We start from the raw sequence: 13,154 nt of genomic DNA on the forward strand, positions 1-13,154 counted from the left end.
GATGTACCACGACCTCAAGAAGACTTTCTGGTGGTCTGGTATGAAGAGGGAGATAGCTGAGTATGTGGCGGCCTGTTTGACCTGTCAGAAGGCAAAGGTTGAGCATCAGAAGCCGAGTGGGTTAATACAACTGATGGAAATTCCAGAATGGAAGTGGGATAGCATTACTATGGATTTCATTGTGGGGTTGCCTAGGTCCGCTAGGAATAGTGATGCTATCTGGGTAATTGTTGATCGGTTGACCAAGTGTGCGCATTTCTTGCCTGTCAACATGAAGTGGTCCTTGGAGAAGCTGACACAGTTGTATGTGAGGGAGATAGTACGGTTGCACGGGGTGCCTTCCAGTATTATTTCCGACCGAGATCCGAGGTTCACTTCCAGATTCTGGCAGAGTCTACACCAAGCTTTAGGCACAAAGCTGAAGCTGAGTTCTGCTTATCATCCGCAGACGGATGGTCAGTCGGAGAGGACAATCCAGTCCTTGGAGGATCTGCTGAGGGCTTGTATGTTAGATCACTTGGGTAGTTGGGAGGAAGTATTACCGCTTGTGGAGTTTACTTACAACAACAGTTTCCATGCTAGTATTGGGATGGCGCCGTTTGAAGCTTTATATGGCAGGAGATGCAGGACTCCTCTGTGCTGGTATCAGGATGGTGAGTCAGTGGTTGTGGGACCGGAGTTGATCCTACAGACTACTGAGAAGGTGAAGATGATTCAGGAGAAAATGAGGACTGCCCAGAGTAGGCAGAAATCATATGCTGACAAAAGGCGTAAGCCTTTGGAGTTTGCTGAGGGGGAACATGTGTTTCTGAAGGTGACTCCGACTTCTGGTGTGGGTAGAGCGCTGAAGGCTCGGAAGTTAACACCAAGATTCGTGGGTCCCTATCAGATAATACAGCGTGTGGGTCCGGTTGCTTATCGGTTGGCTTTGCCACCGTCTCTTTCAAACCTACACGATGTATTTCATGTGTCCCAACTGAGGAAGTATGTGCATGATCCGAGTCATGTGGTGGAGCTGGATGATGTACAAGTGAAGCCGAACCTGAATTTTGAGAAGTTGCCAGTAGCTGTGGTGGATCATAAGCTGAAGGAGCTGAGGGGCAAGTCCATTGCTCTGGTGAAAGTATTGTGGGATGCAGCTACTGGTGAGGCTACTTGGGAGGTTGAGCAGCAGTGCAGGGAGCGATATCCGTTTCTTTTCCCAAGTACGTCTGTTTTCGGGGACGAAAACTCTTGTTTTTGGGGAGATTGTGAGACCCGCAACTCTTCCTCCTTTTTCTCACTTTTCATTCTCCAAATTCTCTATCATTCTCTCACACCTTCTTCTTCCCTCTCTTTGCCTTGATTTCGTTTCTCTGGAACCATTAGGTGGTGGTGCTGAGTAGGGGATTTGGTTTGCTAGCTGGGTGTGTTGAGTAGGTGCTGGTCTTTCTCGGAGCCGTGCGGAGAGTTATCAAGCTTGCTTTTTTCTTCTCCATTTTCTTCCGCTTCTTCTTCCCGAAGCTCTGGGCCGTTGAACCGAGGTAAGGGAAGTTAGTATTTTGGCTGCGTTTTTGGCTGGAAAATGAGTTTAGGAACTCATTTGGCTGCTGGTGATTGATTTTGTGGTTGGCTGGGTTGCTGGAAAAATTGGGGTTTGGGGGTTTTATGGTTTTGAGTCAAAATTTGAGATTTTCTTTGATCTGTTGTTGCATGCGCATAAAGCTGGTACTTTCGAGCTCCTTGATGAAAATGTGGCACTTTGAACCGTTTGCATGTGAGTTTTCTGTGAAATTTTGCAGGTTTTGGAAATTTTTTCGAACTTGGGAGAGTTACTGATGAGTTCGCGCTGAGCGCTGTTCGTCGCGCCGGGCGCGTGACCACCAGGAGACTCTGTTTAGGCAAGCCCGCCGGGCGCAAGGCTGTGTGCGCTGGGCGAGCTTGCAAATGGGGGTCACTGGTTGGCCCACGCCGGGCCTGACTCGAGCTGCGCTGGGCGCGATATCAAGAGTAACATGTTTTTGGGATACTTGGATTGCGCTAGGCGCACTTTTGGACTCGCTGGGCGCGGAGGCTCCTTGGGAGTCTCTGCCAAGGGCACGCCGGGCGCAATTGTGAATTGCGCTGGGCGCGAGACCGTGATAGGTTTCTGCCTTCCCCACGCCGGGCGCGGGTTAGGCTCCGCTGGGCGCACGAGACACCTTGAGTCTCTGCCAGACAGGCGCTAGGCGCAATTTGGAATTGCGCCAGGCGCGGGAGAGCCTTGGTGCTCTCGGGTTGAGTCGCGCTGGGCGCAACCTCGAGTGCGCCAGGCGCGCAAGGAAAATGATGATCTATAGGACATTGACTGTTGAGTTGTGCCGAAATTGTTAATCAATGATGTGATATGCTGAACCAAGCGAATTTTATGAATATGTTGTGATGATTAGGGGATTAAGCGGAGATAAATATGTTAGTTGTATTAGAGGTGTATTGTTGAGCTGGAATCAATGGGTTAATAAGAGAAATTATATGGTATAGCGGCATTATAGACCGTTGGGCTGAATTGTAGAAAGTAATAATTTTGTTGAATTGCTGTGCTGTGCTGTGCTGTACTGTGCTGAGATATGCTGGGTTGGGTGATATTATAGCCGCTAAGTCGGTGCTGTTGTTAGCCACACATGTGGTGCTGATTCTAACCGCTAAGGCGGTGCTGTTGTTGCCGCTAAGTCGGTGCCGTTATAGCCACTAGAGTGGTGCTGTTGTTGCCGCTTGCGGTGCCGTTATAGCCACTAGAGTGGTGCTGTTGTTGCTGCTAAGCAGTGCTGATATTGCCGCATTGCGGTGCTGATATTGTTGAGTGGTATAAGCTGTACAAGTGTGCTGATAACTGTATCTGTTGTTATTTATATTGCCAATTATATAATTGTATGATGAATTTTAATTTCACTAGCTTACCCTTCTGCTGTTTTCCATGTTTTTGGACTGCGATAATCATACTATGTATGGGAGCAGGGCAGGAATAGAGGTGCGTCTGGTGGTGAGGTTGGTGGACCTTGCAGCTGTTTTGCTTGGCGATGTGTTGTTCTGCTTGTGGCTACGTGGGATAGTAGCATTTGGTTGTATTTTTCTTTAGTACACTTTAACTCTAGTCAGATTGGAACCTTGTATATCTATATATTCTAGATCCTATATTCATATACTTGTTCTATCTGTCTGGTGTTTCTAGTGTGCTATGTCGAGCGTAGTGACCAGTCGGGTCGTTACGGAACAGCAGCCGGTACTGTTTTAACTCAACGGCAGATGATCCTTATCCCTAGTTAAGTAAGCTCTTGTTTTTAATCTGTACAAATTGAACTCATGCCAAAAATGTCAACATCCTTGACTTTTAATCGCATGTCTACGTGACCAACATATACCATATCATGAAAGTGGAAATATCTAAATCACAAATCGACTAGAAATTAAGTGTAAAGAAAGGACTTCTAAGGTGAGGTTGTCCCCCTTATAATCTTTCCACCTATATATCCATAGTTGAAACTTACGTAAGTTTGTTTCGATCAACCTTTTCCACTCTTTCAATATAAAAACTCTTTCCTTTATGTGTTTGCATGGCAATTGTTTGGATCATGCTACAATGGAGGAAGGATTTTGATGAATACCTGTTTAATGTTTATATTGAAAGACTGGGAAAAGTTGAGAGAAGTTTTAAAATCAAGTTTCCTGCTTGCACTATTGCTGCCAAGAGACACAAGCGCACCACCATCTTCCATTACCCCCACACTCTTTGCCCAATCTTTATTTATTATAAAATGCTGGGCCTGAATTTAGGTTGTTCAAGTCTTTTCTTGATCCCAAAACGACTTCCAAGATTCATCTTCTTGGAAACCAAAAATTCTTTGAAATAATACCAGTGAGTTGCCTGCAATTGTGCAGATCTCAGAGGTTGCCTTAGACCTGATAAAGGGCCTGCAAAAACCCTCAAATATTAAAGATAATGCTATCCTATATCTGAACTCCTCATTTATATACTCATGGAGTTTAATAATATTTGCCTTGAGGAGATGTATTCAAAAAATATCTATCTCGTTTATTCTAAAGTGTTATCAAAATCGTATCAATAATCAATTCGATCAAAACAATGAGTCAGTAAATCATTAAATGAAGCAGTGATTATTGAACCATATAAATTAGTATATTATTAAATATTTAATTTTATATTAACTGTATATAAATATTATTTTTGTCACGCATATATCAATTAATGCATTTTACAACAGTCTATTAATTAGGATATTAATATATCAAATGATTTACGATAACAAATATGTTTAACTCTCCTGTCGTAGAATTTGTCTTAGGTAGATTCATAATTCACCTTTTAATATTTTCCACACTATTTTTATATGTTGTTTCATGGTTTCTTCACAGCAAGCAACTCATTGGACAATATCACAAAGAGAACAATTGGAGAGAATCTAGCCAAATAATAATATTAAGAAAAAGAACCGTACGTAACAAGTTTGATTCTTTTCCATCATAGGCGAATGCTAGATGAGGAAGTCTTAACTCAGTTGAAAGCATGCATAGTGTATCTACTATTAATATTACAATTACCACCAACATTGTTAGGTTTCATACATGTTTACAACTTATAGTCAACTTACTTTTCATAAATAAAAATAGACAACTAATGACAGTCCATAATGAGAAATTTTCAGGATCTAATTATTCTCTTTAGACTGGAGCAATAGCTAGGACGTGCTTTTGATAAGTTTGTTGGATAAACATTCAAATTACGAAAGAGAAATTACATTTGCATAATAAATAGATAAATTTATGAGTAAATATAGTTTATATGTATACTTAGTAATTTTTTTTTATAAAAATGTTAAATCTTCTGAATTTGAAATCCGAAAAATCCTCGAATGTTTAAAATTTTTAAAAAATCAAATGTGTAACTTGACCAACTTAAATCTTGTGTTCGGAGAAAATTTCGAACAATTCAGAATATATAGCATTACTCTTTTTTTATATATCATTTAATAACAAGCTGTCCTATATGTTAATTTTTATAATAATTAACTTAAAATTATACCAACATTAAACTAAAAAGTATTGCGTAAGTTCATTGATTACGTGATATAATTCATTAAGAAAAAGTTTTGAACTTGTGGATTGAAATTATATATTTTACCCTTTATGTTGTTTGTACTTAATTTATATATTAGTTCTAGACGTACGTAGGGGATATGATCTATGAAGTACGCGCTTTCCAAATTTTTTTATTCAAAGTTTCACATTTTCTTTTTCTTTTCGCGCAAGCTATTGGTACAACGGTACTTGACCTTAGTCAATAAGTTAGTGGATAATGATTATGTTATATGATATTAACAGGATCATATCTCAACTAGTTGCTTGGGGAGAAAGAAAGAAAAATGCTCTTATGTAGACCATTCAATGCGTGTAGTCCTGGTAATAACATTAGAATTTAATTAGGACATATGTACTCAAAATATAAAGATATTTTTTATATTAATTTTTATCTAATTACTTATTATATATCATATAGATTTTATAATAATTATTTTAAATTTTATACATAAAATAATTTTTGATCAGTCAATAGTATAATTTTTTAATATTGATTATAAATGAAAATTAAATCTGTAACCTCATCTGAGTAAGTTGAAAAATATAATAATAAAAAATACAAATAATAAGAAATTTTACACTTTTATTTAAAATTATTTGACCTATTGTTACATAAAAGATGATTAAAAGTATGATATCATACCTAGTCAAGGAAAATAAATGTTTTATTTGTAAAAATAAAATTATTTTTGTATATATATATATATATATATATATATATATATATATATATATATATATATATATATGTGTGTGTGTGTGTGTGAACAAGTGCAAAATATAATGCAATGCGCACACATAATTAATCAATTAGATAAATAGTCGAACTCCTTATATATAGCTCTTTAAATTTGAAATGTGGAAGAATTTGAAATACAAAGTGTAATCAATTTTTTTTGTTGTTGAGGTATTTAATTAAATTAGACAATGGAGGTAAGAAAACATTTTTTTTTGGATAGTTTATATAGTAGCCGCTCTTGAATTTTTTTTTTTTAAAAAGCCTTAATTATTTCAAGAATGATATTTAATCGTGAAAGAAATAATGAAAATCTACTATTTCTAGATTCATAATATTATCATTATTATGTACTCATAAAAAAATATTATCATTATTAAGTTAGGCTTGATAGATTTATTTTTGATAAATTTTAAATTTAGGAGGAGGGGATGGTTTGATGAAAATATATTCTTGTTTCAATTTGTCATTATTGGAAACCTATTGTTTAAGAATATATATATATATATATATATATATATATATATATATATATGACTCGTAATTAGTTTAATATAGTTGATTTATCTAAATAAATGATATGTATGTAATATTTTATCTTTATAATATATAAATTTAATAATATAAAAACAGTACAACAGTGATTTGTGAAGAAAAGAGAAAAGAGTACATACGCACAGGTAAAGAGACTCGATACTCAAAAAAGTAAGAGAGAATAAAAAGCCTTCTATAATAAACATGGAATATAAGTAAGAACGAATCTACAACCTGCATGTTATTTTCCAATCAACCTTTAAAAGTAAAAGAAGGTTCTATATATTGTATAAACGACCAAAGGAAAATATACTAAAGGGGACAAACTTCCCAATAAAGTTGCTGAGATGTATGTATGTATAATTAATATAATAACGAAACATCTCAGCAATTTATTCAGGATTGAGAGGGGGCGATGAAACGAAAAGTTCAATTCTAGACAAATATATATTGACATAGTATGATTAGTGGTCAATAAACATCAACAATAACCCTACTACTATTGTAACATTTATATATATAAATTCATTTTACGAATACACATATACACTAAAATCAAACACTAGTACAAAAGACCCTTTTTACGTCGGTTATTTAGGGGTTTTTACGTCAGGGAAACGTCCGACGTAGAAGCGGGAGACGTAAAATTTACGTCGGGGGTCAAAAACCGACGTAAATTTACGTCGGACATACCCAGGTCCGACGTAAAAAATCGTAAAAATTTTTAAAAAAAAAAAGAAAAATGAATGCAGCAGAACGGCCCGTTCTGCTTGGAGAACGGCCCGTTCTCCTTGCAGAACGGGGCATTCTGTTTGGAGAACGGCCCATACTGCTTGGAGAACGGGCCGTTCTCCTTGCAGAACGGTCCGTTCTGCTTCCCAGAAATCGCTTTTCTTCTGCGTTTTCCTCCCAGAAATCGCTTTTCTTCCCAGAATCGCTTCTCTTCTCTGTTCTCCTCAGGCTTGGCTTCAGCCACTGGTTGTTCCTACTCAAAATATATAAAGAAACACACATAATAAGTTCAAAATACACATTTAGTCGTATGAACGCAAACTGCTTGTTTTTGTCGTATGAACGGAGACTGAATGATAGAAAAAAATCACACCTTACACAACGAAGAGGAAGAGGAAGAGGAAGAGGAAGAGGAGTAGGAGGCGGAGGGATTTACACAACGAAGAGGAAGAGGGTTTACAGAGAAAAAAATGAAAAGTGAATGCGCGCGGTGTGCCTCGCGCTCTCTTATTCAAATTTGCGTCTTTTTTACGTCGGACCTGGTAGGGTGCGACGTAAATTGGACTTTTTACGTCGCACCTGGGAAGGTGCGACGTAGATTGGACTTTTTACGTCGGACCTTACCAGGTGCGACGTAAAAAAGTTCGCAAAAATTACAAAAATGCCACCGCATTTTTTTTACGTCGGATTTTCGTATTTCCGACGTAAAAGGGGTGACGTAATATACTTATTTTCTACTAGTGAAAATCAAACCACATACAGCAAATATACCTTGCTTTTGTGTCTCAACTTCAACCAGGGTCAATTATGGAAAAGTCCACCACATCGTATATATCTTAAGCCAACTTATTTTTCCAACCATTGGAATTACTTCATTCTAATCCCACATATAATTAAATACTGTCATGCAATTAGTAATGGAAACAATATGAAAGACATCTAACTAAATCATTGTCAATGCATGCTGCTAGATCTACCTAGAAACTCTTCCCAGTGTTACTTTCCAATCTTGCTTTGTTTGCATCCATTGCTAGGCGAATTGAATAAGTCCCATCAACTTGAACAACCGAGCTTGGAATAATTAGTTGTGGGGAGTTTTCCCTATTATTATGACTCACATGAACATGATCATAATTTATGTAAGGAGCATTGTAGCAGTCCACAAGAGATGCAGTTTTAGGTATTGTATTGTGGCCGTGGCTACTTCCATCATTCAAAATTTTTTCGTACGGATCCTTTATGATAATGGAACCACCACTTTGTCTTGGTTGTGTCTGGTAGAAGACCTTTGAAACAACTAATTCTCCATCTTTCTCTTCTTCACTACTGCCAAGATGGTATTGATGCATCACCCAATTGGTCTTCTCAGGCTTCTTTTGCCTGCCATAGTTGGTGTAGAGGACTAGTATTTTTTTAAAACCTTTTACTACTGCACCACCAGCTAAGACTGCTCTAGTTTTGCCCGTTTTGTGCCATCTTGTTTCGCTTCCTTCGTCATCAGTGTGAACCTTTCTTCTCTTCCTTGTTCCTGTTGTGTATGCTTTTGAAGGCCTGTGAAAGAAGTGGCGGATCTGTCCATCTTTGCTAACTCCTGCATTGTTTCATAGAACAATTTCTCACATACTGAGCAATGGTAAAATAAGTATTCGTAGTTGTTGATGAGATAAACATCAACTGTTAGTGTTCTAGTACATTCATGATTTGCTATATTAAAATGAATCATTAGTTTTTCCTTTGCTATATTAAAATACTGATTCATAATTAAAATGAATCATTAGTTTTTCCAACACTGAAGTTACGTACTGTATTATCTAAAGAGTTCCGAGGAGCTACATGCATAATAAAAGGAGATGAATTATATAAAAATTAAGAAAGCATTATATTGATGAATGTTACTGAGAAAAATAATGGATAGACATCCATAGTCGACTTGACACCTAGAGTGATAAAGAGAGAAGTATATATAGATATCATAGATGATATGATGTAATATAAATTTAGAGATGAAGAAAATTAATGAGTGTCAATAAGATATGTTTAAACTAATTAATAAGGTGTTGATGCATTATTCTTCTATTTCGGATTCAAATATAAGGTTAATGAAGTACGTGATAAAGATAAGTTAAAATAGGGAAAAAAAGAATTATTTTAGCCAAATCTGTACTAATTTCTTTCACATGTAAAATGTTATCATATACATACACATATATAGAGGGAAAGGGAGAGAAAGTCAGGATTTGTTAACATCGGTGTAAATCTAAAAATTTATACAAAATCTTACATATTTAATATCTTTTTATATAATATTAATTTAAGTGATCCGGTAGTTGAATTATGTGATATTATATTCTAAATTATGCATATCAAATTTCTCACAATTTTAATTTTCCTAAATATATTATCCAAAAAATATATATTTACATATATTTTAAATATCATATTATACATTAAAATAAAATAATGTGATGAACTATTAAATAATTTTAAAATTATATAAAATTTAATATACATAATCTTGAATATTGTATTACACAATTCGATGATTAGATCGACTAATTTTACATTATACAAAAGGTTATTAAATATGTAAGATTTGATATAAATTTTTAAATTTAATCCTAAAGTTAACAAATCCCGACTCATACACACACACATATATATATATATATATATATATATATATATATATATATATATATTATACATATTTTATTTTGGGAGTGTATTGGGTGAAAGAAAGAAGATTAAAAAAATAGAGAAAAAATAATAATATATGTAACAGAAAAGAAAATTAGGGGAAAATACGGTGGAAGAAAAAAAAGGGTGGTGTGTTTATAAGAGTTGTATCCAGAATCCAGTAAAAAAAATGAGAAAGCTGCCAGTAAGAGTACTAACAAGGCAGCAACCTCATATTTTGTGTTGATACAATTCGCTGACAACAGTCAACAACTCTCTATTTGGTGTCATGTTGAAATATGACATAAAAAAATGCATTTCGAAAAATTAATTAAGGGCTGACATTTACATTTCTCTTGCTACATGGCTAATGTAAGATAGGATGCCACTTTTGAGTTTGGTAGTCATTGCCAACTCTAGCACTTTCTTGCAAAATACTTGAACAAATTGGTTGTGTATTTTACAAGAGGTGCATGCGTGCTCCTCTTTGCTTCTTTCTTTCAACTTATCTTCTAATAAGATTGACACATTCAAGGACTCTAGAAAGGAAAGTTTTCTTTGCTACGTTTCAATTGCAAGAACAACGAATCAAGAAAGGCATCATTGTTTAGACTGGTCAACTTTTTTATTTCAAGGTTTCCGTTTGTTTTTATCCCCATCTTTCACATACCATAATTTCTAATCCATTTTGAAATCTTTTGTCTCTCTAAACATAAGAAGAATGTTTACATATAAAGGCCATTTAAAACCAAAAACATTAATTTTTGAGATCTCATTTTAAATAGAGTGCATAAAATATGTTCCGGTGTCATTTTCAACCGCCTTATGATTAGAGATCCTTTTCAAAGAAAAAAAATAAATCATTTCCATTGCTAAAACAATTAATTTCATGCATGCGGTATCGTGCACATCAAGACGTGTCTCCCAGTTAATGAGAATTTCAATGATAAGTATATCGCATGCAATATATATTAATCTAATTAAAAAACTAATTAAGCTATGCTAATTAGACAAAAAATAATTAAAGTAAAAAGAAAGCACCTGGTAGCTTTTCTGGGTGTGTGTAACAAATCCCATTCTCCCCTTCAAGCGTTGGTATGAATTCATCAATAAGGGGATGAAGCTTGCATGCATCAGACTTCACTTTTGCCTCCAAATGTTCTAGTATTTCTTGGTCATTCGGATCAAACTTCACTCCAGCTGGTAACCCCGGCAAGTCATGAATTCCACCCTTATAAACAGTTCATCACACACAACACAAACTAATTAAAGGTTGGTGCATAAACGTACATAAGCAACTAATTAATAGATAAAAGCACAAAATATTTGAGGGTATTAGAAACCTTAATTTATATAGTACCTGATCTTTGAAATCAATGTTATGGGCGCACGAGGGGCATGTTATGGTTCGAATTTCTTCGGTGAGTTTTATGGGAGCATCATCAGTGTTAGGAGTAACAGTCATAGTTGGCGTGATTGATTCAAAGCCCCTCTCCTCATCAGAGTCATTGCACCATGTCATCTTTTTGTGTTAGTTAATCTCCTATATGCACATGCACATATATCTCAAAACAAAACCCTTTTTTCTTCCAAACCCTCTTACTAAAAAAATAAATAAATAAAATCGGAAAATAGAGATGAAAAGGGTGAAGAAAGGTAAAGCAAGTGGCTTGTGTTTTTTGGGACTCGTTTATATATTCTGAATCATATCACCTTCTAGTTGCTGAAAGATCTAGAGAATTTAATCATGCATACCAGGTTTATTAATTTGCACTTTTCCTTCTTCTTCTTCTTCTTCTGTGTGTGTTCTCTATGCTATGATTCAATGATTGAAATCGCAAATTAGTTGGCTCTTGTTCACAAAGAGAGAGAGAGAGAGAGGATATATATATATTATAAAAGAAAGGTTAGAAATAAAGTTTGGGTCTAGATATATAAGAAGGGTAGCTTGGAGCATACGTTTTGCTATGCTTTCGTATATACGCTTGTACCACGGAATAAGTGCGGCCTAGTTAGGGAGACTTTTTTTCTCCGTGGGTAAGGTTAAAATAATTAATTGAACTTTACCTAATTAAGCAATTAAAAAGGGTATCGCTATTATACATAAAATATCAAAACTTTTCTTAGCATAATTAAAATTAATGTTCGTTGGAGTTAAAAAGATGGGAGAGAGGTGGTGGCAAGAGTGGAAACGGGGCAACCTGATTCTTCTTCTAAGTTCTAAGGACGTTTCACCACTCTAGAGGGAGTTCATTAGCTGCAGTGTCAAATTTGAGTGCTGTGAAAGATATGTAAATAGTTCATACACATCAAGACATCTACATACGAACCAACCGATCAAGAATGTAACATGATCAGGGATACGTTTACCATTTAACTTTCCTATAAAATCAATTCAACTTCTCGTGTAAGTTAATCCTACTCTATCAACAATTTATTTTATTTTTTTTCTTTTATAAGTATATATTCAAAAGTCTTTCAAACAAGAACAAACATATTCGCCGACTAACAAAAGATTCACGTAGATTTCATATCTAGTCAGTCTCTCTCTTTCCCCTTTTAATTCCCTTCACATTCATACCAATCAGCAAACAAAGATTCCACGTATATTTTCTGCCGAGAACAACGAAAATGTTTTCAAAATTTCACAACAACATGTTACGATATTCAAACGATTTTGTTAAACGTATTGTCTTAAGGGTGATAATTAAAAGAATAAAGAATTCTTTAACAAAACGTTTAATATTATTAATGTATTTTTATAGAGTAATTGCAGCCATTTTGCTAAATAGAGGACTGAAATCGAAGTGATTTTATTTCATGTGTTTCCACTTAGTGTCTCGTGTGCAGATATGCAACCACAAAGCCTTATTGAATTAGAATCCGTTGCCTTGAATGCTAGATTATTACATACTTTTCAACGTGTTATTGCTGTAGTCACGAATGTTAGCATGATTTTATTATAATTTTCGTTAAATATAACATTTTTTAAATGCATTTAAATGATTAATCTCTAATAACAAATATTTTTCTATATACATAAATTAAGAATTGAACTCATCATTATATATTTAAAAGATACAACCATTATTACCAACTAAACTACACTTTTTATAGTCTTAAGAAATACGATTACTTATCAAATTATATATAAGAGATAAAGAATTCGATGGGATGAAATTTTCTAAAAATACTTTTAGGAAAAAAGTAAGAAGAGAAAATGAAATATATTTCTTTATAAATAAAAAAACTAATTTATGCATAAATTTATTTATAATATTTTAGATAATTTGGATAAGAGTGTTTCTCTCTCTATTCGATGGGATGAAGAAGTGACAGGTCACGTTGGAGGGATGCTTTTGTG

At 34.9% G+C, this 13,154-nt stretch overlaps 1 protein-coding gene across 1 annotated transcript; it reads right to left on the reverse strand.

Annotated features, from left to right (window-relative positions):
* Positions 1–7,871: 7,871 nt before the first annotated feature.
* On the reverse strand, positions 7,872–11,705 carry LOC109811515 (NAC domain-containing protein 73). The gene is made up of 4 exons (XM_020375276.3): positions 11,546–11,705; positions 11,151–11,333; positions 10,832–11,021; positions 7,872–8,705 (listed from the first exon to the last, which is right to left on the reverse strand). The coding sequence occupies exons 2-4, from the start codon at positions 11,310–11,312 to the stop codon at positions 8,092–8,094; spliced, it is 966 nt and encodes a 321-aa protein (XP_020230865.1). The 5' UTR covers positions 11,313–11,333; positions 11,546–11,705; the 3' UTR covers positions 7,872–8,091.
* Positions 11,706–13,154: the final 1,449 nt, after the last annotated feature.

The sequence above is a fragment of the Cajanus cajan genome, chromosome 1 (assembly GCF_000230855.2).
Source record: "Cajanus cajan strain Asha chromosome 1, NIPB_CcT2T_4, whole genome shotgun sequence".
In the NCBI taxonomy this organism is placed as follows: Eukaryota; Viridiplantae; Streptophyta; class Magnoliopsida; order Fabales; family Fabaceae; genus Cajanus; species Cajanus cajan.

What these genes read in the sequence shown, in the direction of transcription:
- LOC109811515 (XM_020375276.3), bottom strand. Translation starts at nt 11,312, where the DNA reads ATGACATGGTGCAATGACTCTGATGAGGAGAGGGGCTTTGAATCAATC. An exon ending in ACATTGATTTCAAAGATCAG is followed by an intron (nt 11,022 to 11,150) that starts GTACTATATAAA and finishes ACTGTTTATAAG; the next exon opens with GGTGGAATTCATGACTTGCC. An exon ending in ACACCCAGAAAAGCTACCAG is followed by an intron (nt 8,706 to 10,831) that starts GTGCTTTCTTTT and finishes GAAACAATGCAG; the next exon opens with GAGTTAGCAAAGATGGACAG.